Consider the following 27,132-nt stretch of genomic DNA (forward strand, 5'->3'; position numbering starts at 1 on the left):
GAACAAAGGAAAGCACGGAGAAGAGAGAGTGATGAGTGACAACAAGCAATCAACCTGTAGAAAGGGCGGAAATCGCCAAGCGTCGACCAAGCAGCAGTGGATGAGCAACAAGAATCATCGTTCATCGCCAGAGCGCTCCAAGCCGGTGAGCGCGCACAGCCGCGTCGTCCAGAGCCTGAGCCAACACAGCCTGAAGAAAGGGCGGGTGTCTGTGTGAAGTTGGCAGCGATCAAGGAGAGAGGGACACAGCAGCAGCACCACCCGGGCGTCACCGAGCGTCGTGCCGACTCCTCATCCAGCAGCGGATGAGCTGTGCGCTATCCGACGACGATATCATCGCGCACCGCCGAAGGCGAGCATCGTGTCGACTCAACAATCACCCAGCAGTAAAGATGCCTGGAGCTGCCACCAAGAGAGAGAGAGTGCCATCGAATGCGCCGTGTTTGATACACACACACACCGACCAACACCCAGTGAGAACAGACAAGACGTCCAGCAGCGACGACGGAATCATCTCGCACCACGTCGGCGAGCGTCGTGCCAACACGTCATCCAGCAGCGGAGAGAGAGAGCGCACGAGCAGCACGACCCGGGTGTCACCGAGCGTCGTGCCGATTCGTCATCCAGCGGTGGAGGAGCTGCGCGCTATCCGACGACGGAATCATCGCGCACCACGACGGCGAACATCGTGCCAACGCCGCTCGATCGAGCAGTTGAGAGAGAAAGCAGGACGGGCTCGCTGCAGCCAAGCCCAAGCCGGAGAGAAACTCTCTGGCCGTTGTTTGTATATTCCCTCCCCCACCCCACAAGCTAACGACACAACTCCCGGCTCTAAAAAATTTTAAATTAATTTTTCAAGTGGACAACGCACACACAACACGCACACGAATAAGATTTTCAAAAAGTTATCTTTGTGTTTCAAAAGGGTTGCCATTTCAAGGTGGTGCGTTCAATATCTACTGATCGTGCAAAACAGTTGCTGCCGTCGAGTTACATGAATAAGAAATGTTTTAGTCATTTATTTTCGTTAATTGCATAATCTTACCAATGAATCTATTGACGTATACTTTTGCCTTTGCATATTAGAGTGTCATATGTTTGTTTAGAATTAAAATTGCTTAACACCAAGAGTTCGAGTGCTTCTTTCCCAGTCCATGCAAAACTGTCTTATTCATAAGAACTGTATCCTGCGATGAGATATGAATTTGGAGACCTAACATAACATAACCACACTAAGATAATCAGTAAATGTTTAATCAAAGATAATCGTTTTATCCCAATTGATACAACTCTGGATAACGAAGCTAAGCTTAATTATCATAACTGCACACATTAAAATAATCGCAAGCATTCACATAAATTACTACGATTATATCCGTGATGATCAGAATTTATGCATATAATTACATACATTATCATAATTTATGCGATTTACGCATTTTTTAAAATTTTCATAAATTTTTATTATTTTTATCAAAATTTCATAATCCGACATACAAATCTGTTATGTGGCCCACGCATGTGGAACAGTAACGCATTGTAGTGTCGTGGTTAGCGCACTGCGCTACGAACCCGGCGACCCGAGTGCGATTCCCGCTCACGGCCATTACCGGTGACGATTATTTCAACCGGTCCTGGGCATTCCCTAGGTCAACTCAGCCTCAAACGAGTAACTGGTGTGGTGTGAACATCGCCACTGGGGAGACAAAGGCGGCCAGACGTGGTGAATCCAAGTCCCGGGCGATGCCGGGTAGTAATGCTAGTCAATTATATAATTACAATACCCTCCCCGTCTCCGCCTCGAATCACTGCACCAGATTGAGATAAAAGATGACGTCACCCTGTTATTCTATTTAAGACCAGGAGCGAGTGGAGGGCCTCAACATTATGGCAAATTGCCCGATGATGCTGGATGTAATTACCAGCGAAACGTTGTACTCAAAATTTTAAATGATGTTGAATCACTCAACACACCGGTGGTGGGCGAAAGTAGTGAACTATTTGTCTTGATCTTCTTGGCTCTTTCGGTAAAGTCACGCAGAAGGGAAGTAACAAAATAATAAAAAACATAATAAAATAATTCTCACGACGTTTCGGCCACAACGCAAGCAGCCGTCCTCAGGTGAAGAAACAGGTCTGTCGAGAAGACAGTAGGTATAGTGTATAGCGGATTGTATAATAATAAATAGTATAAAATTGTAATGTTTAATACAATATATAAAGTAATATATAGTATCGTAATTGTATAGTGAATCTACAGCAGTGTGATATACATTAGGTTGGGTAGAATAATACAGTGTAATATTACAATGTATAAGTTGGTGTATAGTAATACAATTTAATGTTGGGTTTGTCTATGGCAGTATATAGCAGGGGGTAGACCCGTGTGATGTAAGGGAATAAAGTTTCGCTGGAAGCATATTATAATTTTGCGACATAGAATTATAATGTATTACTTACTGTTAGTAGATCAGCTTATTGGAGAGTATATTTAGTATACTGACGATACTATGTAGTTTATACTTTAGTTGTTTACGTGGTGGTTGAGTTACTGCAGCTACATACTATTAGCATTCCTTCACTTCATTAATGCTACTCCTACCCCCTCCCTTTGATTCTAATCCTGCATAATGCACGGGCATAATGACTTTAAACCCCCTTCCCACCTCCTACGCACTTCACAAGTAGTACTAATCCCATATCTGCATTTCCCATACATATGCTAAATTCCGATTGATATGGAAATTCTTTTGCATATCAATCGGTCTACCCCCTGCTATATACTGCCATAGACAAACCCAACATTAAATTGTATTACTATAAACCACCCTATACCTTATACATTGTAATATTACACTGTATTATTCTACCCACCCTAATGTATATCACACTGCTGTAGATTCACTATACAATTACGATACTATATATTACTTTATACATTGTATTAAACATTACAATTTTATACTATTTATTATTATACAATCCGCTATACACTATACCTACTGTCTTCGACAGACCTGTTTCTTGCAGGATTAGCAGCATCAAAGGGAGGGGATATGGGAAATGCAGGTATGTGATTAACTCAGCTTATTGTAGAGTATATTTAGTATACTGATGATACTATGTAGTTTATACTTTAGTTGTTTACGCAGTGGTTTTAGTTACTGCAGCTACATACTATTAACACTCCTTCCCTTTATTAATGCTACCCCTATCCCCACCCTTTGATGCTGCTAATCCTGCATAATGCACGGGCATAAGTAGTACTAATAACATACCTGCATTTCCCATATCCCCTCCCTTTGATGCTGCTAATCCTGCATAATGCACGGGCATAAGTAGTACTAATCACATACCTGCATTTCCCATAAATATGCTAAATTCCTTTTGATTTAGATTATTTTGTCAAGGCGCCCTTTCCCCCCCTTCCAACCCAGCTTAAATATATGCTCCAAGCATGGTGCTGTTTCATTCAGACGCTGTCGCCCTGACAGACCTGGTTTTCATCTGAGGACGGCTGCTTGCGTTGTGGCCGAAACGTCGTGAGAATTATTTTATTATGTTTTATTTTTATTATTTTGCTACTTCCCTTCTGCGTGACTTTACCGAAAGAACCAAGAAGATGAATCCCTGCAGTCACGAAAGCTTTAAATCGAAAATCTATTTGTCTTGGTAAACGCAACACAATTTTTACTGTTTGGCAGTGTCGGGTGGTGGAGGGTTACGACACATTTGACTAATATTGGTCGCGAAAGTCTACGTGTTAAACTGACCATGTACTGTGTTAGCTACTGGAAGACAAAGGCGGTTGGCGAGGCTCTGATCCTGTGGAACACATATTATCTTGGTCGTGTGTGATTGGCATATTTCGCATTATCTCTTCTGAATGACCCTAGGTCTAATACTTTCATAATTACTTGGTTCATGCTTAACCAAGATTTGTGGTATACCATGAGTTGTTACCAAGGATATTACGAGGGTTTAATTAACATTTGTTCCCAGTCTGTATTGCCAGGGATCCGTGCTTCTTATTCTCAAGTTATATTTTGATATCCTGAGGTTGAAGATATAGCTAAGCTTCAAACATTTCTGTTGTATTTTTAAAAAACCCAGTTAACTCGCAATGATTAACTGCCCTTGGGTGAATTTCACTGTCCAAGGGAGGTTCATGACCCCTGCTGTTTTCATCATTTGTTTTATTGTGGGGGTTTTCCTTTATGGCGGCCTTCTCTTGAAGGCAACTGGGGATTTCCTGCAGAATCTCATTAGCTTGTCTTTTATTTAGGTTCTTCTCCGCACCCCGCTGGTCTCCTCCGCGGACCAGCGTCGTCTCGTACGCGCCCCGCACGTGCTCCCTCGTCAGCTCCTCCACTCTTCCTCACACCCCGCTGGTCCTGATAAGGGACCAGCGTCTCCTCTCGTGTGCCGCGCACGCTCCTTCGTTAGCTCCTCTACTCCCGCACTCCGCACACCGCTGGCCGACGGCGTGCTGAGGTCCTTCGGCCACGTGGCCGATGGCGCGGATTTCTCTCACCACCCAACGTGGCTCAGACTCTTAACTTCCCCAACTGACCCCGATCTCTTCCGGGCTCCCACTTATATCTTCTCCCCCCATGTGACCCTGACTCCTCCCCTTCCGGATCGTCAGATCCGGCCTTCTAATACTGCCCTGCTGGCTCCGCCCCCATTCACCTCGCCTCCCATTAGACCCGAGGTGAACGGTGGCCCCTCCCACATGCCCCGCAGACCAGGCTCCGCCCCCCAATACCCCGGGCCGTGTAATTGGGCCAGAGCCCAGCAACAACCCGATTTACGCTCGCCAGCCGTTCCGGCTGCAATAGGATAAAATAATGCGAGCGACAGCATCACAATCAGGAATCACTAGACACAACGGAGAGTATAACAACAACACAATTAACGAAAGGGAAGGGATTTGGAACGAGTGCGGGTCACCGGCCCGTCCTTCACGAGAGGCGGCGCCCCCAAAGGTCGCAGTCCCGACAGAGATTTAGGAGCGATGGAACCGGAATTATCCGCCGCTGGTGGAGGCCTGTCCGTCCCAGCACCCCGTTCCCCAGAGAGGTCCGTATTCGGGGCCCCTGCAACTGCAACCGCGGTGGGGTTGTAGGGGCAGCGGGGCCAAGTGTCCCCGTCGCCGTGGTAGGCCCACTCGGTGCAAGAATCCATGTGTCCGGCAGGATCACAGCCGGGCCATCTACAGGAGGCACGACAGGCGCGCTTGCAGGTCAAACAGGTAAAGTCAGTGGCGCGTCAGATGCGACAGACACCGGCAAAGCTACGTTAGGAGATGACATATCCACACATGGGACTACGTAGGGTTTCCATCGGGACGTGTGAACGTACCAACGTCGCGATCCGACCCGAACGCGCGCGGACTGCGGGCTTGGGACCTAAATGAGCACAACCGGCCCCTGCCAGGGTTTGTGCAACTTAGGGGAGGTCCCCACCGGTACCTGTGGGCAGTGGAGCTAGGCCATGTCCCCCACTCGCCAGGGGGACCCACGATGAGAGAGCCGGGCGCAACGTTCGTTCCCCGGAACGAACGTTGCGCCCGGCTCTCTCATCGTGGCCGTAGCCAATCGGGCCGCCTCCCGCGCCTCCGCCACGCGCCGAGCGGCGTCACAAATATACTCGGGGAGGGGCTTAACAGGACCCCTCGCCCGCGTGCCCAGTTTCACTTCCACAGGCGGCAGATTCTTGCGGCCGTACATCAAAAAGAAAGATGAGTACCCCGTCGACGCATGTGGCGCCATCCGGTAAGCGGAGAGCACTCCAGGGATATGCAAATCCAAATCGGCCTGCTTCTCGCTAACCGTATGACAGAGCATGGCCGACAGGGTCCGGTTCAATCGTTCAACCATCCCATCAGTTTGTGGATGGTAGGGAGACGTCCGAACTTTCTTAGTCCCTAGTGTGTCGCACACATTCCGCAATAAGTTTTAAGAAAAATTTCGCCCTTGGTCTGTAGGCAACCTTTCCGGCGCCCCCTTGTCCATCACATATCCGAACAGAAATGCATCCGTGATAGACGCCGCCGACTGGTCGGGCAAAGGCCAGGCCATCGGCCAGCGGGAAAGATATTCAACCCCGACCAGCAAAAATTTGTTCCCCCGAGCGGACGGGGGAAAGGGCCCCAGAATATCCAACGCCACCAACTGGGGGAATATACGGTTGCTTTGGCGGCTTCCGCCGGGCACAATGGGAGAACGCCAGAATATGCCCGACGACGTCAGTCGTCATGCCGTGCCAAAAATAATCCCGCTGCAATGTCAATAAGGTTTTCTGCACCCCGAGATGTAACAACTTCTCAGCGTGCAGAATCCGAATCAACTCATATCGCAATGACGACAGCACAACAAGACACCAGCGATCGTGCAAGCCTTCCCTCCACATCAACAAGCCATCACGGGGAGCCGCTCCCGGCGTCCCATTGGACGACGGATATCCCCTTTCCTTCGCAGCCCGACTCCGCAAGGCCCCCAGCTAATCATCGAGCAATTGCTCTCGAACCCACACGGAACGCGGCAAATTCAAAACCCCGTCGGCCGGTTCCGGACACGTGGAAGCCGCGGGCATCTCCACAGCGGACATGACAGGACGCGGGGGCTGTGTAACCCGCGTGCACCTATTCGTGCCAGAGGCGCAGGCGCAGGTGGTTCCCTGCGGCAATCAGGAGAGCGCGTCCGCATTTGCGTGACGCGACCCCTTACGATATTAAATCTCAAACGAAAATTTCTGCAAATTTTCCAACCATCGTGCCAATTGGCCAGACGGTTGGTCAACTTTCAGGGAATATTGTAAAGCCGCATGGTCCGTGCGCACAATGAATTTATGGCCATACAAATACGGGCGGTATTGACGGACAAAATGTACTGTCGCCAACCGTTCCCGGCGGGTAACGCAGTAGCGGGTCCCCGCCGGAGATAAAACGCGGCTCCTGTAAGCCACAACGCGCTCAACGCCACCCTTAAACTGCGATAGGACGGCCCCAATCCCCGTGTCACTAGCGTCGGTATCCAGAATAAAAGGCAGAGTGAAATAAGGGTAGTCCAGCGTCGGCGCTGACGCCAAGCGATCACATAGGCCATGAAACGCCGCCTCCTCCGCCGGCCCCCAGCTGAACCTCCGGTTCTTTGCCGTAAGGAGGTGCAACGGCGTAGCGATCGTAGCAAAATTTGGAACGAACCTGCGATAATAGGAAGCGAACCCGACAAATCGACGCACATCACCCACCGTGGCCAGAATCGGCCAGTCCCGGACGCACGCCGTTTTCTCCGGGTCCGTGGCCACACCGTCAGAGCTGACAATGTGGCCCAAATAGCGCACGGATCGTTGCAAAAGGTGACACTTCTTGGGCTTAAATTTTAAATTGGCGGAACGCACCCTAGCAAAAACAGCATCCAATCTCTGAAGATGCTCCTCAAACGTACGGCTGAAAACAATAACATCATCCAAATATATCAAGCACGTGTCCCACTGCAGACCGGTCAACACGAGTTCCATCAACCTCTGGAACATAGCAGGGGCAGCGTTCAACCCCATGGGAAAACAATTAAACTGAAACAGGGCCCTCCGGCGTACGGAAAGCCGTCTTTTCCCTCGAGGACTCGTCCAGGGGGAGCTGCCAGAACCCCAAAGAGAGGTCAAGAGTGGAAAAAAATTTCGGCCCAGACAAGGCATCGAGGGAATCATCCATATGCGGCAGGGGGTAAGCGTCCGCAACCGACACCTTGTTTAACCTCCGAAAATCAACACAAAACCGCAAATTACCATCCTTTTTCTTTACCAGGACCATCGGAGCGCCCCATGGGCTGTTGAACGGAGAAATAATGTCGGGGGCTAGCATATCATCCACTGCGCCGCGTACATGATCCCTCTCCACCGGGCTCAACCGATATGGATTCATCCGAATGGGAGCAGCATCCCCGGTATCAATATGGTGGGAGAGCAACGAGGTGCGTCCCCCAGATCGAAATCGTCTTTACTAAAGACGTCAGAATATTTATCCAACAGCACGCGAGGCGCGGATCGCTGGTCCGTAGTCAGAGACGCATTTTCCTGGCACAACCCGGTGATCCATCGATCGTCCTGCGACGTCGAGGTCGAAACCCCCCTTACGAGGCCCCGGTGAGCCGGATCATCATGGGCCGTGAAGGCGGTCGTGGCATGGGCCAGAACTGTTCCGGCCGGCACGACGACATTGTCCGCGCCTCAATTCAACACTTGCAAACACGGAGGCTGACCTGGCCGAACAATCGTCTGTGCCGCGACCAGCGCCAGGCCAGCCGTAACCGCGTTGGATGGCGACAACAACACCCCCGCCGCCCCCTTTAACCCCAGGCACGGGCTTCCGATAACGCAGTAGAATGAGCATCTGCGAGCCAGGTGGAATGTCGACCGAAACATCGGACAGCGCCTGCACCTGGCGGTCTGGGGCGGACTGGCCCCACGGCGACGGCAAAAAGAAAATCTTCCGGCCCGCCGGTAACTCAATACAATTCTGATCTACCCTTATCTGAATGGGCATCTTTGCCAGGAAATCGGTCCCCAATAAACACGGCACAGCGAGGGACCTGGAAATTAACACCGTCCCCGAAGCCGACGCACCCCCAACCGAAATACGCGCCTCCACCTGACCAACGATGCCGATACTCCCTCCGTTTGCCGCAACACATGAATCGTAAACCGGTCGTACCCGCGACGGCGGAATGGACAAGAGATGGAATATCACGTCTGAGATGATAGTGGAGGACGCGCCCGAATCTACCAAAATCCGCACGTCGATCCCCTGTATCGAACCCGGTACGGTTGACGACCCAGTAGCGGCTGCGACCACCCTCAGTGCCAATTTTCGCCACTGTGTCAGCGAGCGATGCGGATCCCTTAGAGTCCCCCCGTTAGAACAGGCCCCCGGAACGCATACCGACGGTGATGAATGAGATGACAGGCCTTGCCGGGTGTCTGATGCGTACCGACTTGCCTGACACGGCTGACTCTCCGGCATTGAAGGCGCGTCCCTGGCCGGGGACTCCGGCTGAAGAGGCGGGCGAAGGCAACTCCGACAGTCCTGCGCGAAGTGTCCAATACGCCCGCAGCGGTAACACGACGAGTCGGCCCGCCGCCCGGCTCCCCCCTCGTCTCGGCGATCCATCGGCGGTGGCCCGGAACGACACCACTCCCCCTGGAAGAACCCACTGGCCCGCCGCCGCAGTGAGATCGCCAGGCCCCCTCTCGTCCGGCACGAAGACGGCCTTCGACGGAGTCCACACGACGGCGTCTCCCTCCACGGTCGGGCTCCCCATCCAGGCGGTCATCTCTGCCCAACGGCGCAAGTTGAACTGCATGTTGAGGCACTTGGCAGCCATCCGGGAGGTCAGCTGCTCATGGCCGCACACCGGCAGTGGAATGCCCAAGTCCTTGGACAGCTCCAACATCTGACCCAGTATCAAGGGCTCCAACAAGTCGGGCTCCGTCTCTGGATACGCGGCCATGGCTAGCTCAAGCACAGCGCCCCGGAAGGCCACAGGCGATTCCTCCGTTGCCCATTGCCTCTGGACGAACCTGCGGTGTGCGTCGTCCTGAGGCTCGTACACTTCTGCCATTTCGGCGAACGCCCCTTTCAGTGTCGCCTTCTTCACGGCCGCGATGGAGCAGAAGAATTTCAAAGACTTGTCATCCAGGAGCGTCGGCAGAACTTCCAAGGCCTCCGCATCCGTCCACTTGACGGATCGGACGGCCGACTCAACACGCCACACAAATGCGCTCCAATCTCCTCCAACTGAGAATTATTTAATCGTCGTCAGGCGATGGCTGCGAGTCCCCGAGCTGCTGTCTTCCGATGCAGGCGTCCCATGTGGCGGTGACAAGATGGCGGCTTCCCGCCGTTCGGCCACGGCCACACCCAAGATGGCGGCGTCCTGCTGCGTATCGGGAAGGGCAGGAAGCCTCGCAGAGGCCCCAATGGCGGACGGCTCGGCCCCACCCGATGGCTCCCCGCTTGAAGGCCCAACGCGTGGCTGTCCCGGCTTCATCGCAGGCGCCACCAGGGTGACTAAATCCAGCAAAATGGCCCGTAGCGAATCAAGCTGGTCTGCCACGTGTCACCAGCCGTCCTCGGTGCTCGTTAACGCAGACGGCCCGGACGCCGCGACGACATCTTGTACTCCTGTCGTGTCGCTCGCCGCCACTTTGCCCGCGCCCTCCATGGTCGGGATCGCCACCGCCGGAGGAAGGTCCTCTTCGTCTTCTGAAGATGGCGTAGGTATATTCTTTTTCTTGAGATGTTTTGACATCTCGAAGCACTTCTGACCCCAGTGTAATAAAAGACTCCGTCAGGCACTGTTGGTCTCCGCTTGTCTTTTATTTAGGTTCTTCTCCGCACCCCGCTGGTCTCCTCCGCGGACCAGCGACATCTCGCGCGCGCCCCGCACGCGCTCCCTCGTCAGCTCCTCCACTCTTCCTCACACCCCGCTGGTCCTGATAAGGGACCAGTGTCTCCTCTCGCGTGCCACGCACGCTCCTCCGTTAGCTCCTCTACTCCCGTACTCCGCACACCGCTGGCCGACGGCGTGCTGAGGTCCTTCGGCCACGTGGCCGATGGCGCGGATCTCTCTCACCACCCAACGTGGCTCAGACTCTTAACTTCCCCAACTGACCCCGATCTCTTCCGGGCTCCCACTTATATCCTCTCCCCCCACGTGACCCTGACTCCTCGCCTTCCGGATCGTCAGATCCGGCCTTCCCATACTGCCCTTGCTGGCTCCGCCCCCATTCACCTCGCCTCCCATTGGGAGCCGAGGTGAACGGTGGCCCCTCTCACACGCTCCGCAGACCAGGCTCCGCCTCCCAATACTCCGGGCCGTGTGATTGGGCCAGAGCCCAGCAACAACCCGATTTACGCTCGCATTACATATACAACATGCTCTTCGAGTGTCTGTGATGAGATGATACAAAACAACTGAGTTGCTGAGGAGATTAAGCAAGCACCATATAAATGCTAAAATTATTATAACATAGTATAACATAGAGAATGCTTTGGAGCTTATTGGCTCTAACTCCTGGTTACAGATCTACCCAACCCACAGGTCCGCAAATACTGGCTGCTCTTACTCTGCAGGTTGAACCTAGGAATTGAGTGTGCAACTTCACGTTATTTTAATTAAAAGGCCTGTGACAAAGGTGCATCCATTGGAGCTTCATTGTCTCAAACATACACATCTACCGGGTCTCCATTTGACTTTGCATTGCCTAAGAAGTCCACCCACACCTCCACTTCCACAAACTGCTGGGAGTTGCCTCGCTCAGCCTCACAGTCAGAATTCTCCTCCTGCTTCACGTTGCCTCCATCGATGTGAAGGTCCGATTTTGGAGTTGAATCTTCATCTTCACATTTTACCATCGCTTCTTCGCTCTTCACCATCACTTCTTCACATTTCACCTTCACTTCTGCGCTCTTCACCTTGATACATTTAATTGCGTCCAAGCTGGAATTAAATTCTGGTTCTTTTTTCAGCAGGGATGGGCTCATTGCAGCACTTGGACTTTCACAAGCCAATTTCAGACTCCGCTCCTTGGGGATCTTCTGATGTATGCGTGTTCTCCGGTGTATTTGAAGATGTGATGACAGTGCAAACGCCTTCCTGCAAAGAGTGCACTTGAAGGGTTTCTGTCCTGTGTGTGTTCTTTCGTGGTTGTGAAGATGTGATGACAGTGCAAATGCCTTCACACACACAATGCACTTGAAGGGTTTCTCCCCTGTGTGTATTCTCTGGTGTCTTTTAAGAAGTGATGACTGTGCAAATGCCTTCCCACACAAAGTGCACTTAAAGGGTTTCTCCCCTGTGTGCATTCTCTGGTGTTTTTTAAGATTTGATGACTGTGCAAATGCCTTCTCACACACAGTGCACTTGAAGGGTTTCTCCCCTGTGTGCGTTCTCTGGTGACTCTGAAGATTTGATGATTTTGCAAATGCCTTCTCACACACAGTGCACTTGAAGGGTTTCTCTCCTGTGTGTATTCTCTGGTGTCTTTTAAGAAGTGATGAATCTGAAAATGCCTTCACACACACAGTGCACATGAAGGGTTTCTCCCCTGTGTGCGTTCTCTGGTGACTCTGAAGATGTGATGACTTTGCAAATGCCTTCTCACACACAGTGCACTTGAAGGGTTTCTCTCCTGTGTGCGTTCTCTGGTGGTCGTGAAGAATTGATGACTGTGCAAATGCGCTTACACACACAGTGCACTTGAAGGGTTTATCTCCTGTGTGCGTTCTCTTGTGTGTTTTTAGATGTGATGACTGTGCAAATGCCTTCTCACACACAGTGCACTTGAAGGGTTTATCTCCTGTGTGTGTTCTCTGGTGGGTCTGAAGATTTGATAACGCTGCAAATGCGCTTCCACACACAGTGCACTTGAAGGGTTTCTCCCCTGTGTGCGTTCTCTGGTGTATTTTAAAATGTGATGACTCTGTAAATGCCTTTCGTACACACAGTGCACTTGAAGGGTTTCTCTCCCCTGTGTGTTATCTGGTGTCGTTTCAGAGGAGATAAACCTGAAAATACCTTTACACAGAAATTGCACTTGAAAGGTTTCTCTTCCGTGTGTGTTCTCTGGTGGATCTGAAAAGTTGATGACTGTGCATATGCCTTGTCACACACAGTGCACTTGAATGGTTTTTCTCCTGTGTGAGTTCTCTGGTGCTGTGTCAAACTTCCAGTACGATCCGTGCTGTTTGCACACTGGTCGCATTGTTTCCTTCTTGTACCAAGCTGCGCTGAGTCCCTTTGCTCCATCAGACCAATTTTGCAGAGGAAGAGTCAGAGGAAGCGTCAGCTGCAGACAGAAAAACATATCCACACCATCTACGTCAGTATCAAGGCACAGAGGAATGCATATATACACAGTCACACATGACTTACACATCTATACTTATTCATATATTCATGATATATATTCTTAGGTTTTTTCGGTAAAGTCACGTAGGTAAAAAATTTAAATTAATAAAAGTAAAATAAAAATCACGACGTTTCGGAGGCAACACAAGCTTCCGTCTTCAGGTGGAGCCGTCACAGCCACGACAGCTGTCTCAAGTAAATGAGAGATTACAAGAGCTACCACTCCGTATATATAATGGTTGAAGAGGGGAAGGGCCAAGTACGGCACACTTTTTATTAATATGGTAAGGTGAGGCTTAAGACTAAGAATAGACTGCATAACAAAAGACTGAGCCTTTGTTATGGAGAGGTGCGGTTTGTGACTACGCCTAGCCTACATAACAAAAGTGTGAAAAAAAGAAAAAACTAAACCTGGTAAAACAAAACTGGCTGTCTATCAATAACCTGTAATAGTTGTCTGTCAAATAAGATGGTGCAAATAAGTGTAGTTAAATCTTTTTTTTCCAATGATTAACCATGCAAAAAAGATTTAACTACACTTATTTGAACCATCTTATTTGACAGACAACTATTACAGGTTATTGATAGACAGCCAGTTTTGTTTTACCAGGTTTATTTTTTTATTTTTTCACACTTTTGTTATGTAGGCTAGGCGTAGTCACAAACCGCACCTCTCCATAACAAAGGCTCAATCTTTTGTTATGCAGTCTATTCTTAGTCTTAAGCCTCACCTTACCATATTAATAAAAAGTGTGCCGTACTTGGCCCTTCCCCTCTTCAACCAGCTCTTGTAATTTCTCATTTACTTGATACAGCTGTCGTGGCTGTGACGGTTCCACCTGAAGACGGAAGCTTGTGTTGCCTCCGAAACGTCGTGATTTTTATTTTACTTTCATTAATTTAAATTTTTTACCTACGTGACTTTACCGAAAAAACCTAAGAATATGAATCCTTGCAGTCACGAAAGCTTCAAATCTAGAATTCATGATATAGTGAAAATAATTCCCCAATTCATCACGCGGGCTGTTAAGGCACACAATGGGAGGGTCAATGGTCATAAATATGCCTGGATGCTCTAGTATCTTCAAAATGAATGTTTACCCAAAACTCCACACACACAATTTCGGCTGTCTAGCTATGAAAAGAATATTTAAGAAAAATTCAGCTATAATAACAAAGTGTGTTGAAAATAATGCTATTTGTATTATACCGAAATGCATAAATGAATGTTCAATCGAAACTTCGAGGTGGATTTGCTTGAATGCTCGGATGAACAGATCTAACTTCAGCTGCATATGTGCTGAGATATTTTCCTGACTGTTTCCATTCTTACAAAACGTCCTAGAGGAAAACTAAATTAAACTATTGTTTTGATTTAACCTCCATGTTCAATAGTTAATATACTTTACTGCAAATACAAACTTGACACTGTCACACACTCGCATGGTAAAAAGGTGGTGGTGGTGTGTCCAGAACCATGCCTGGCCACCTTCATCTGCTCAGTATTAATGCTTCCTCACTTCACCATGTAATTAATTCAAGATGAATCAACATAGCAGGGGCCCACAATAAGTTCAGCTTTCACTTACACTATGTAACACAATTTTTGTCTCTGGATGGCTAGTGTTATTTTTTTTTATTGGTTATGCCCACAAACTTTCCTTTTGTGACCAGGACTTTACGTTAAGGAATGACACAAATGAACACATTTACTCATTGAAAATAGGTACATTTCAAAATATCACTGTCTTGGTCGCAAAAGCAAAGTTTGTGGGAATAATAGCCATTTTCTGTACTTTTGAGGCATAAGCAATTAGAAAATAACACTTACTACGCAGGGACAATTCTTTTTGTTACGCAGTGTTATCAATCATGTTTGCGGTCGGCGATAATCAAACTAATTGTTGAGTTCATAATGCAGTGAAATAACTGCGCTACAGCTCACCACAAAGATAAACTCTTAAATACACATGCATTTCACATGGATCATTAACATCTGACCTATAAACGTCATTATTTCTGTCTGTGTATCTGTCTGTGTACAAAACTTGCGAAGGATTTGGTTAAAAAAAAAAAAGAACCCAGGTACCACGCCATAAGCCCTGTAAGTGAGCCAGTGCTATTCCATTTTCGCATCCGTCAACTTTAAAGTAGTTAAATTAAAAATGTAGTGCTAAAGTCACGTACATAAAAAAACTATTTACAAACTTATTTACTCTATATAAAAGTTCGTGTGTGCGTGGGGACGTCCATGTGGGTGTGAGTCCATATATGTATGTGCGTTGTGTCTGTGAGAGTCCGTGTGTGTGTGCGATGAGTCAGATGCCTTCTATGACCTCCTGTCACAGGTGCTAGCTCAAGTGGCCCCACAGGATAGAGTCATCTTGTTGGGTGACTTCCATGCCCGAGTTGGTCATGATGCTGGCACCTGGTCTGGAGTGATTGCAAGGCATGGGCCAGATCAGCTCAATAACAACGGTAGGAGGCTGCTCGATTTTTGTGCAGCCCATGGGCTTGTAAATACCAACACGCTGTTCCAGCATCGGCACATCAACACAACATCATGGATGCATGCCGGGTCCAAGCAAGAACATCTTCTGGACTACATAGTGACGGAACAGCGGATGCGGACCCATGTCCTTGACACCAGGACCTACCGTGGAGCTGATCTGCCCATCGACGTCTCAGGATGGCGGCGGCGTGTGCAGTGGTGTGTGAGTTGTGCTGCGTGAGTGAGTGTGAGCTGTGCATGAGAATGAGCTGCGTGTGAGCTGTGTGTGAGTGTGTGTGAGTGAGCTGAGTGTGTGTGAGTGAGCTGTGTGTGTGAGTGAACTGTGTGTGTGTCTAAATTGTGTTTAAATTGAGATTGACGGGTGCAGGGGGGTTTAATCGAGACGCCATGCCCTGTGCGTTGTGCTGTCAGGAAGGCCCATTTGCGGACACGTCGCATCTATATATATTGCCAAACGTGTTTAAGTTTTTGTCTTGTGCACCACTGCCTAAGCAGTGTGGCTTACAGTTAACGACGAGTGAGAGAGCGAGGCCTTGCCTGGATTGGGCCGAGGCATACCCCTTCACCCCCCACCCCCCGCTGATTGGAAGCAGTGGCGCAGCATGGGGAAGGATAAACTCAATTTAAAGGGATACAGCTAAAGGATAAAGCCTACATGTTCGACAAACTAAACTTGTTCTTTGTTCTAATGTTCTAATGTTCACGCTGTCAACTCGCCGACATCTTCGAGATTTTAACTGAGGATGCTTGGTTGAGGATTCGAAACAACTGCCTCACTCTTCACCACGATCACTGTGGGGGTATGAGTACAGCAGCAAAAACTACTGCAGCTGCAGCTGTGCCACGGGTGGGGCGGAGGCAGCGGCTGCAATCCGTCAGGGCTGACGCGTGGCGGTGTTCACTGCGTGGAGAGAGACGCCACCACCCACACGGAGGTTGCGGCCTAGCTCACGCTCCCCACGTACCCCCCTGCTTGCCTGGATATCCCTGCCGGCGAAAGTGCGATGCATGGAGAGAGAGACACCACCCACACCGAGGTTGCGGCCTAGCTCTCTCCCTCAAGCTCCTCCAAAAACTCTAGCACACGGGCGAGAAGCCGTGTATGTGTGACGAGTGCGGCAAGACATTTCTCAACGCTCGGCCTACAAGTATATATATGTTTTTCTTTTCGCTTGTGTGTTAAACTGTGTGCAACCCTGATATTTTAAAGATGGCAATTCTCCTGCTGTGTATCCTACTGCTGTCCCTCCCAGCTATATCTAGTGCCACACTCAACTCTACAAACGGATACCCGCCTAACTTCGCGTCCATACTTGTTGCTCAATTTTCCACTACACTTGCTAATGAAACAGCTTATAGACACTTCTAACTTTATCTTTGTCCCATTACTTCACCAGTACTCCTTCCAAACTTCATTCTGCTCTTAAAAACATTACCAACTGCGAGCTGCTGCTATTTGTCCAAGGTTCGCCGCTCTTCATCCTTTCACAGAAAATACCTGTGCAGACTATTAATTCTACTTTTCTTGTTTCTGGGTGGTATTGAGCTTCATCCTGGCACAAATGTAAAGAACTTGTATAATCCTGTAGATTTTTCTGGCAGAAAAGGTGTCGGTGTTCTACATGTCAACATCAGAGGGCCTGTGATTAAATGAAGTCAACTAAAACTTGAAGTGGCAAATCTGGACCGGGACATTTTTTGCCTAAAAGAAACATTCCTCACTCCTGCCGTTAATGACTTGCAAATTACGATTGACAACTACAACCTTTTTCGGCGTGACCGAGGATCTAAAGGAGGTGGAATTGCCATCTATGTTCATAATGCTATTGCATGTTCACCAGCTCACTCCTTGTTTAAAAAATGTTGCTTTGAAGGTCTGGCTCTCAGAATAACTCTCCCAACTAATCAACAGATATTGGTAGTGTGCTGCTATAGACTGCCTAGTGGGAAGGATGTTGAAGCTGTGTCTGCACCGAGAGAGCTTCTTGGGGGCCTCCCGAAAGGTGAAATAGTTTGTGGGTGATCTAAATTAGAATTGGCTAAACCCACCGGCCGTGGTCACAAATTTTGCAGATTAATTTAGCCTGTTTCAATTAATAAATATCCCCACAAGACCCAACCTAAAAAATCCGGGACAGTCATCTCTGCTAGACGTCCATATTGACAAATACCCCTCACAATTCGCACTGACTAGTGTTCTGGCTAATAACCTTAGTGATCACTCCTTCATATTTGGGGTGAGATCATCAGCCAGACCCAAAGCCCCCCCTAAATTGGTTGAGAAGCACTCTGAGAGAAACTTTAGCATTCAGGCATTTACTAATAATGTGCTTCACTCGGATATTGACAAGGTCTGTGATATCCCAAACCTGACTACGGCTTGGGAGACCTTCAGATACACGTTTCTCCAAATTATTAACAAACATGCTCCGTTTATATGATTACTAAGCTCATGAAAACTAGGGACAAGGCTTGGGCATGTGCTCAGAAAATGTGTTTGGTCAATGACTGGCTATAATGCAGGATTTTTAAAAAACACGGCATGCAAAAAATGCCTACTTTTCCTCCACTCTCCTGGAATCACGTGGAAGTGACAGGATCTTCTGGAAAACAAAAAAAAAATATCGAAAAGGCATCCAAAACAGATAATCTGCCCGTTGAGCTTGACCGAAATGGGGAATATTTTTCAGAGCCCAAAAAAATTGTTGACAATTTTAACCTTCATTTTTCTGAAGCTGGTAACCTTTTTGATAATGTACTGGGAGTCACCCCTGCTCATGCAAATTCCTATACCCTTGTCCAAACATTAAACGAATTTAGTTTCCAGCCAATCCACAAAAGTAATGTTCTGAAACAACTGTCCTACCTCAAAGGGTCCTCCCCTCTAACGGAGAAGATAGTATTCCCGTCTTTGCTCTGCTAACTGTTGGTCACATAATATATAAACCTATAGCCCATATTTTCAACCGGTCCATCAAAGAAGCATCAGTACCTCTAGAATGGAAACATTCCTATGTTCGTCCACTTTACAAAGGGGGCCCTAAAGATGATCCAAATAACTACCGACCAATCCCAATTTTGTCCCCGTTGACAAATGTTTTAAAAAAATTATTGAACTACCAAATTAACAGTTTTCTGTCCGACAACAATCTATTACATCGAAAACAATCTGGGTTACGAAAAAAATACAGCACCACATCTGCTGCATTAGTAGCCTTGATAATTTGTAGTACTGCGCCAGTCTTTTTCTTGACTTGTCCAAAGCCGTTGATACAGTCGACCACAACACCCTGCTTAGTAAACTAAGTTGCCTCGGTTTCTCCAAACACGCAGTAGAATGGTTAAAAATGTACCTCTTTTCTCGCACCCAAACTGTATTCACAGATGGTTGAAGGTCAGTGTTAAGATAACAAAAGGGATTCCACAGGGTTCCATCCTTCGGCCCCCTCTTGTTCTCTCTTTATGTCAATGACTTGGGCACTGATCTAAATCATTCCAGGGTAAATCTTTTGTAGATGACACGATACTGATTACTGCTGGCCGCTCTCCAGATGACGTGATTGCTAAGCTCCAGGGTGATTTCAACAAACTACAACATCAGCTAGTTGCTCTTAAACTAGTCCTGAATACCTCCAAAACCAAGGTGCTATGCTTCTCACCAGGACTAAAGCGGGAAGTTATTTTCCCCCAATTACATTCCTTAAATAATGATCAAATAGAGCAAGTCAAGATCTATAAGTATCTTGGGGTCATCCTGGATTCAAAACTGAATTTTGAAGATCACATTGATTATAGTGGTAAAAAGACAAAAATAACAATTGGTTTTCTGTATCGACACAAGCACTGCTTCCCGTTAGGAATTTGATCAAATCTACCATACTGCCTCTACTTGATTACTGTGACATCGTATATAAATCAGCCCCACAGTACTGTACTGAAGAAGCTTGACTCAATTTATCACTCGGCCTTAGGATATGCATTTAACTGTCAATATAGGACTCACCACTGTGATCTCTACATTGGGTCAAACTTAACATCTCTTAACGTTCGACGGCTTGTGCACCAGATCTTATTTATTCACGATGTACTTACAAAAAAATCTGCAGACTACCTGCTGGTTCCCCTCTCTGTTTCGAAGAAAAAGTATGTGACCTAAGGTCTTCGCTCATTTACCAGCTTCACATTCCTTATTGCCGTACAAAAACTGGAGGAAGGGCCTTTGCTATTGATGCCCCCAGGGTCTGGAATGCTATTGCCATGTTGTTTTATGTCATTGTGAAATTTCGGTCACAGTTCCTATGATCACTGTTACATTGCTTTTATGGCTTTATTTGTGATTTCGAAAACGTTATTTGGTTTGACCATGTTTGTTTGCTGTAGTACGGAGTTAAGACTGATGGCTTTAATATAAGTTTTCCTGTGGTTGTTGTTTGACTTGCATCCCACTGGGATTTTTGCACACAACGTTGGTGTACGATGCTTTCTGGAAGATTTTGCTGTTCTTTACTGGATGTTTCTGTTTGCGCATAGTCACTTGAATATGTTTTCTTGTTCGTGTTTTTGTTTTTTGTTTGTTGCGGTTGCACCCGATTCAAGAGCTGAATGGCTCACAGGGAAATACCAAATAAATTAAACTGAAACTGACTTGTCATCTGTAAGATGCGCCTGCCATTCTTCCACTCCAGTGGTGGGTGTACACCCAGGACCCCATTCAAGCCCTTTGTGGCATTGTCTCAGCCAGCTGATGAAATTTGCAAGTGAGAAGTTAATCTTCCCTTGCGGTTGGGATTGGCATCGTCCCCCACTATTCCTGATGTCGAGGGGAAATGGGCGAGGTTTAGGACTGTGGCTCATGCAGCTGCAATGGCTGCATTGGGTACACGGTCCAGACCTCCCCAGAGATCCTGGCTGACAGAGGTGTTCAAGCTGGCTGAGAAAAAGCGACAGGCCCACTCTCATCGCCTACAGCATCCCACGTCGGAGAATGAGGAGGCATACCGCAGCCTTCGCTCAGGGGTTTGGAGAGCCGTGAAGCACTGCAAGGATGGGTGGTGGTCGCAGGTTGCTGAGTAGATGGAGTCTGCCTCAATGGCCCCCGATCACAAATCGCTCTTTAATTCCATCAAAAAAGCAACCTGCAGCGCCACACCTATTACCCTCATTAGGGGAAAGAGTGGTGACCTAATCTCTGACCCCCAGGAACAGCTTTGCAAACTTGCTGAGCATTGTGGAGATGACCCTGCTGAGGCTGCGATGCCTCAAATATTGGTAGAAGTCACCCCGTGTGAGTGGCTGGCAGAGGTGCCATCTGTTCAGGAAGTACTGAAGGCGATCCAGAGTCTGAAACCAGTAAAGGCACCAGGCAGAGATGATCTCCCAAGCAAAATGCTGAAGGTGGCGTTTGTGCAGACTGCCCTAGTGAGGGAAAAACGTATTCGATCCCCTGCTGATTTTGTACGTTTGCCCACTGACAAAGAAATGATCAGTCTATCATTTTAATGGTAGGTTTATTTGAACAGTGAGAGACAGAAACACAACAACAAAATCCAGAAAAACGCATGTCAAAAATGTTATAAATTGATTTGCATTTTAATGAGGGAAATAAGTATTTGACCCCTCTGCAAAACATGACTTAGTACTTGGTGGCAAAGCCCTTGTTGGCAATCACAGAGGTCAGACGTTTCTTGTAGTTGGCCACCAGGTTTGCACACATCTCAGGAGGGATTTTGTCTCACTCCTCTTTGAAGATCTTCTCCAAGTCATTAATATTTTGAGGCTGACGTTTGGCAACTCGAACCTTCAGCTCCCTCCACAGATTTTCTATGGGATTAAGGTCTGGAGACTGGCTAGGCCATTCCAGGACCTTAATGTGCTTCTTCTTGAGCCACTCCTTTGTTGCCTTGGCCGTGTGTTTTGGGTCATTGTCATGCTAGAATACCCATCCACGACCCATTTTCAATGCCCTGGCTGAGGGAAGGAGGTTCTCACCCAAGATTTGACGGTACATGGCCCTGTCCATCGTCCCTTTGATGTGGTGAAGTTGTCCTGTCCCCATAGCAGAAAAACACCCCCAAAGCATAATGTTTCCACCTCCATGTTTAATGGTGGGGATGGTCTTCTTGGGGTCATAGGCAGCATTCCTCCTCCAAACACGGCGAGTTGAGTTGATGCCAAAGAGCTCCATTTTGGTCTCATCTGACCACAACATTTTCACCCAATTGTCCTCCGAATCATTCATATTTTCATTGGCAAACTTCAGACGGGCATGTATACGTGCTTTCTTGAGCAGGGGGACCTTGCGGGCGCTGCAGGATATCAGTCCTTCACGACGTAGTGTGTTACCAATTATTTTTTGGTGACTATGGTCCCAGCAATCTTGAGATCATTGACAAGATCCTCCCGTGTAGTTCTGGGCTGATTCCTCACCGTTCTCATTTTCATTGCAACTCCACGAGGTGAGATCTTGCATGGAGCCCCAGGCCGAGGGAGATTGACAGTTCTTTTGTGTTTCTTACATTTGCGAATAATCGCACCAACTGTTGTCACCTTTAATTTCGATTTAAAGCTTTCGCGACTGCAGGGATTCATCCTCTTGGTTCTTTCGGTAAAGTCACGTAGAAGGGAAATAATAAAATAATAAAAATAAAACATAAAAAAAATTATTCTCACGACGTTTCGGCCACAACGCAAGCAGCCATCCTCAGGTGAAGAACAGGTCTGTCGGAAAGACAGCGTCTGAATGAAACACCACCAGGCTTGGAGCGTATATTTAAGCTGGGTTGGAGAAGGAAGAGCGCGTTGACAAACTAATTTGCATATCAAGAGGAATTTAGCATATTTATGGAAAATGCAGATATGGGATTAGTCATTACTTGTGGAATTCGTAGGAGGTGAGCGGGGGGTTTCAAAGTCAATTACGATACTATATATTACCTTTTACATTGTATTAAACATTACACTTTTATACTATTTATTATTATACAATCTGCTATACACTATTCCATTGACCGTCGCGTGTATAGTGAATATACAGCAGTGTGGTATACAGTAGGGTGGGTAGAATAATACATAGTATAATATTACAATGTATAGTCTAAGGTATAGGGTGGTGTATAGTAATACAGTATATAATTTAATGTTGGGTTTGTCTATGGCAGTATATAGTACAGGGTAGACCCGTGTGATGTAAGAGAAAAAAGTTTAGCTGGAAGCATATTATATTTTTTGCGACATAGAAATGTAATGTATTACTTACTGTTAGTAGCTCAGCTTATTGGAGAGTATATTTAGTATACTGATGATACTGATGTAGTTTATACTTTAGTTTTTTTACGTGGTGGTTTAGTTGCTGCAGCTCCAAACTATTAACATTCCTTCCCTTTATTAATGCTAACCCTAATACCTCCCTTTGATGCTGCTAATCCTGCATAATGCACGGGCATATTATGACTTTGAAACCCCCCGCCCACCTCCTACGCATTCCACAAGTAATGACTAATCCAATATCTGCATTTCCCATAAATATGCTAAATTCCTCTTGATATGCAAATTCTTTTGTCAAGGCGCTCTTCCCCCTCCAACCCAGCTTAAATATACGCTCCAAGCCTGGTGGTGTTTCATTCAGACGCTGTCTTTCCGACAGACCTGTTCTTCACCTGAGGACGGCTGCTTGCGTTGTGGCCGAAACGTCGTGAGAATAATTTAATTATGTTTTATTTTTATTATTTTATTATTTCCCTTCTACGTGACTTTACCGAAAGAACTAAGAAGATGTTGTCACCTTCTCACCAAGCTGCTTGGCAATGGTCTTGTAGCCCATTCCAGCCTTGTGTAGGTCTATAATCTTGTCACTGACATCCTTGGTGAGCTCTTTGGTCTTGGCCATGGTGGTGAGTTTGGAATCTGATTGATTGATTGATTGCTTGCTTCTGTGAACAGGCATCTGTTATACAGGTAACAAGCTGAGATTAGGAGCACTCCCTTTAAGAGTGTGCTCCTAATCTGGGAGCCAGAAATCTTTCTGATTGAGAAGGGGTCAAATACTTATTTCCCTCATTAAAATGCAAATCAATTTATAAAAATTGACATGCGTTTTTCTGGATTTTGTTGTTGTTATTCTGTCTCTCACTGTTCAAATAAACCTACCATTAAAATTATAGACTGATCATTTCTTTGTCAGTGGGCAAACGTACAAAATCAGCAGGGGATCAAATACTTTTTTCCCTCACTGTACATGACATCATAACAACAGTCTGGAACACTGAATGGGTTCCGCAGAATTGGAAGGATGCCCTAGTGGTCCCCCTCTTTAGAAGGGGGACCGCACAGACTAACAACTACAGGGGCATCTCACTCCTGTGTGCCAGGAAAGGTCCTGGCAAGAATTATTCAACATCGCCTTGCTAGGCACGCCGAGGAGAGGCTTGCAGAGCCCCAATGCGGTTTCAGGAAAGGGCGGTCCTGCACAGATGCCATATTTTCTGTCAGTCTGCTACAACAGAGGTGTAGGGAGCATCTATGCTTTATTGACCTGGTCAAGGCCTATGATACCATCAGTAGGCCTGGGCTCTGGGTTGTTCTTCGTGATGTTCGAGTCCCTGACTCTCTGCTCACGATCATTAAGGACCTTCATGATGGTGAGCGGGCTCGTGTAAAACTAGACGAATCACAGCTGTGTTCGTTAGTTTCTGAAAACGCTTGTCCTGGTGAGGGTTGTGGTGGCAGCATGCTGAGTAGGGTGGTCCAGGTCTCCCTTTCCCTGGCGACAGACTCTAGCTCATCCTGGGGAATTCCAAAGTGTTCCCAGGCCAGCCGAGCGACATAGTCTTGGGCAAGCCCCGGGGTCTTCGCCCAGTGGGACGTGTCTGGTAGAGTTCCAGGGGGAGTCTATTGGGGAGCATTCTTACTTATATTCTATATTGATATCACCCCTAGAGCCAGGCCCAGGGGTTGTGTAAACAAAACAAGCACCTCGTGGCTGTGTGACCCACGAACTCACTCAGGCCAACTCGAATTGGCTAAGTGGTGCCATCCTGTGCGTCAAACATCCACAGGATGAAGGGTGAGGGGCCGGTGCGATGCCAGTATGGCAGGGAGAGGGATGGTCTCAGATGGACTAGACATTGACGATGGACACTCAAAGCTTTGTATGGAGCAAAAGTACAGGCACCTTCCACACAGTGTTATCTATATATATATAAAATCGCGAATCTGTCTGTCTGTCTGTGTGTGTGTCTATGTGTCGCTGGACCATACGCAGTTTCATTGGACGGCGGTTGCCCCTGGCAACAAGTAGCCGCGGGGTGGACGCCATTTTTAATTCCCGTTAAAAATAGGCGCACGCATTAACACGCGACTCTGAGGTAAATTCATGAAAGTTTCACGTCCTCTTCACTCCCCCCCCACCACAATGTGTGCAATTACTATTATAGGGTCGGTACATAATTAAATTATAGCGATTACACAGTATTATTGTAGCGCGGGGGGGGGAACGGCACCCGTACCCAGCCTCACCCGGGTGGCCAATTTAGGCGAGGCCGGAGGCTCTGCACGGTACTAGGCCTCGACACCCGGCACGCGACTGTGAGGTAAATTCAAAGTTTCACGTCCTTTTCACTCCCCCCCCATCACAATGTGTGCTATTACTATTATAGGGTCGGTACATAATAAAATTATAGCGATTAGACAGTATTGTATTGAAAATCTTATGAAAACTTTCAAACATTACATAGCAATGAAAAAACAACTGTGTAATTACTTTTAAACCTGACGCGCCAAGAATCTATTCTTTAAATGTTGACTGTACAAACAGTCATTAAGCTGGGTGAGCGTACTGCCAGTCTATAATGTAGACTGTAGGCTGCTTATTAAATTGGGTGAGTGTACTGGCAGTCTAGAATGTAGACTGCAGCCTGGTTCTTAAGTAAAGTTAGTCAATTTGTAACACGTACGCTTTTGCGACCATTATTCATAAACAACGTTATTGGGTTTAGATCGCCTTATTTATTAATGTGTTCTAACCCTCCACCACCCGACACGGCCAATCAGTAAAAAAGTGTCACGTTCAGAAAACACTAATAGTTCACTGCTTTAGCCCAACGGTGTGTTCAAGCGTTCAACCACAAGAATTACCATTTCTGATGAAAAAACAACTGTGTTATTACTTTTAAACCGGACGCGCCAAGAATCGATTTTTTAAATGTTCACTGTACAAACAGTCATTCAGCTGGGTGAGCGTACTGGCAGTCTATAATGTACACTGTAGCCTGCTTATTAAGCTGGGTGGTTGTACTGCCAGTCTATAATGTAGACTGTAGCCTGGTTAATAAGTAAAGTGAGTCATTTTGTAACACGTACGCTTTCGCGACCATTATTCAAAAACAACCTTATTGGCTTTATATGGCCTTATTTATTAATGTGTTGTAACCCTCCACCAACCCACACGGCCAATCAGTAAAAAAGTGTCCCGTTGATAAAAGACTAATAGTTCACTGCTTTAGCCCACCGGTGTGCTCAAGCGTAAAACCACAACAATTACCATTTCAGAGTAGGACGTTTCGCTTATGCTGGATGCAATTACCAGCCAAACGTCGTACTCTAAAATTGTCTGTCCGTCTGTGTACGCTCGCTTGCGAGGGATTTGCCGGGAGGCACGTCCCGTGCCCCGCGATGGGAATAGGCATGTCAGTTTTTTTATCCGTCACCTTTAAAGTGGTTTAATGATGGATTTAGTGATATTCAACTTTATTTATAAATTTCACCGCGCCGCTCGGCGCTTCCCATGCCAAAAATTGCGGGATCGATCCCCGCGTCCTTCACAGGCGAATATATTTTAAAATCTTTTATATTAAGTTCGCTGCCACGCATATAAAGAATTTTGAGTGAAAAACTTTACTTTTACGGCTTATACTTATTATTTATTCATGTGCATGACCATCCCAACTCACGCGCCTTTCGTGGGGGAGACGGCTCATGCCAAGTGGCACGCTGGTAGTGAGGGGAACATTTTTTTTACCATTATAAATGCTTTAAAAATACACTAAACGCTCTGCTAAATTCTTCACTGCCGTGATGTCCTGCCACATCAACTTCTCCGGAGGGGGGTGCGGCCAACTGTGCGTTTTCTGGACCATGGCTTTGCCCACATTTACCTTCCGGACTTACGGATATCTCAAGGATCCCCAAGCCGGTACACACTCATTTTCCATGTGTCCGGGAATTTTGTGTTGCGTCGCTCTATAGTTTCCTGTAGCGAACCGGACTTCACATAAAGTTAATGATCCGAGCCAACCGTCTACAACTTGAGTTGTATGGCCAATGGCAGAGACGTGTTAACAGCGCAAGGTGGAAACAGACTGGTCATACTGAAAGGCGTCAGGTCAACGTTTCGTTCGGACCCCATGAATGGGGGGCACGCAACACTATTTTCACAGCGCCATAGTCGTGTTGCGTCATTGGTAGGGAACTACAACACGACTCTAAACTACAGTTGGGTTTCCCCATTGGTAGGGATTTACAACCCGACTGTCAACCGACAATTCGTGTTGACGCTTTTGCGTTGAGCGCTATTGGTCGTGTTTTCCCACGCACGTGTGAACTTGCTGGAGTTAATTCTAAGTTCCTTTCTATTCCATAGAAAACAAGTATCCATGTCTACATCAAGCAAGGGAAAGCGTAAAGCGCAAACCACGACAACTAAACAAGCCA

General features: G+C 47.3%; 1 protein-coding gene and 1 pseudogene across 1 annotated transcript; both read right to left on the reverse strand.

Moving 5' to 3' along the window:
- LOC144953588 (uncharacterized) overlaps positions 1–27,132 on the reverse strand; it is a 135,199-nt pseudogene that overhangs the window by 50,530 nt on the left and 57,537 nt on the right.
- Positions 4,759–10,313, reverse strand: LOC144953581 (uncharacterized). Its single transcript, XM_078884156.1, has 3 exons — positions 10,130–10,313; positions 9,002–9,799; positions 4,759–5,215 (listed from the first exon to the last, which is right to left on the reverse strand). The coding sequence occupies exons 1-3, from the start codon at positions 10,311–10,313 to the stop codon at positions 4,965–4,967; spliced, it is 1,233 nt and encodes a 410-aa protein (XP_078740282.1). The 3' UTR covers positions 4,759–4,964.

Source organism: Lampetra fluviatilis, chromosome 78 (assembly GCF_964198595.1).
Source record: "Lampetra fluviatilis chromosome 78, kcLamFluv1.1, whole genome shotgun sequence".
In the NCBI taxonomy this organism is placed as follows: Eukaryota; Metazoa; Chordata; class Hyperoartia; order Petromyzontiformes; family Petromyzontidae; genus Lampetra; species Lampetra fluviatilis.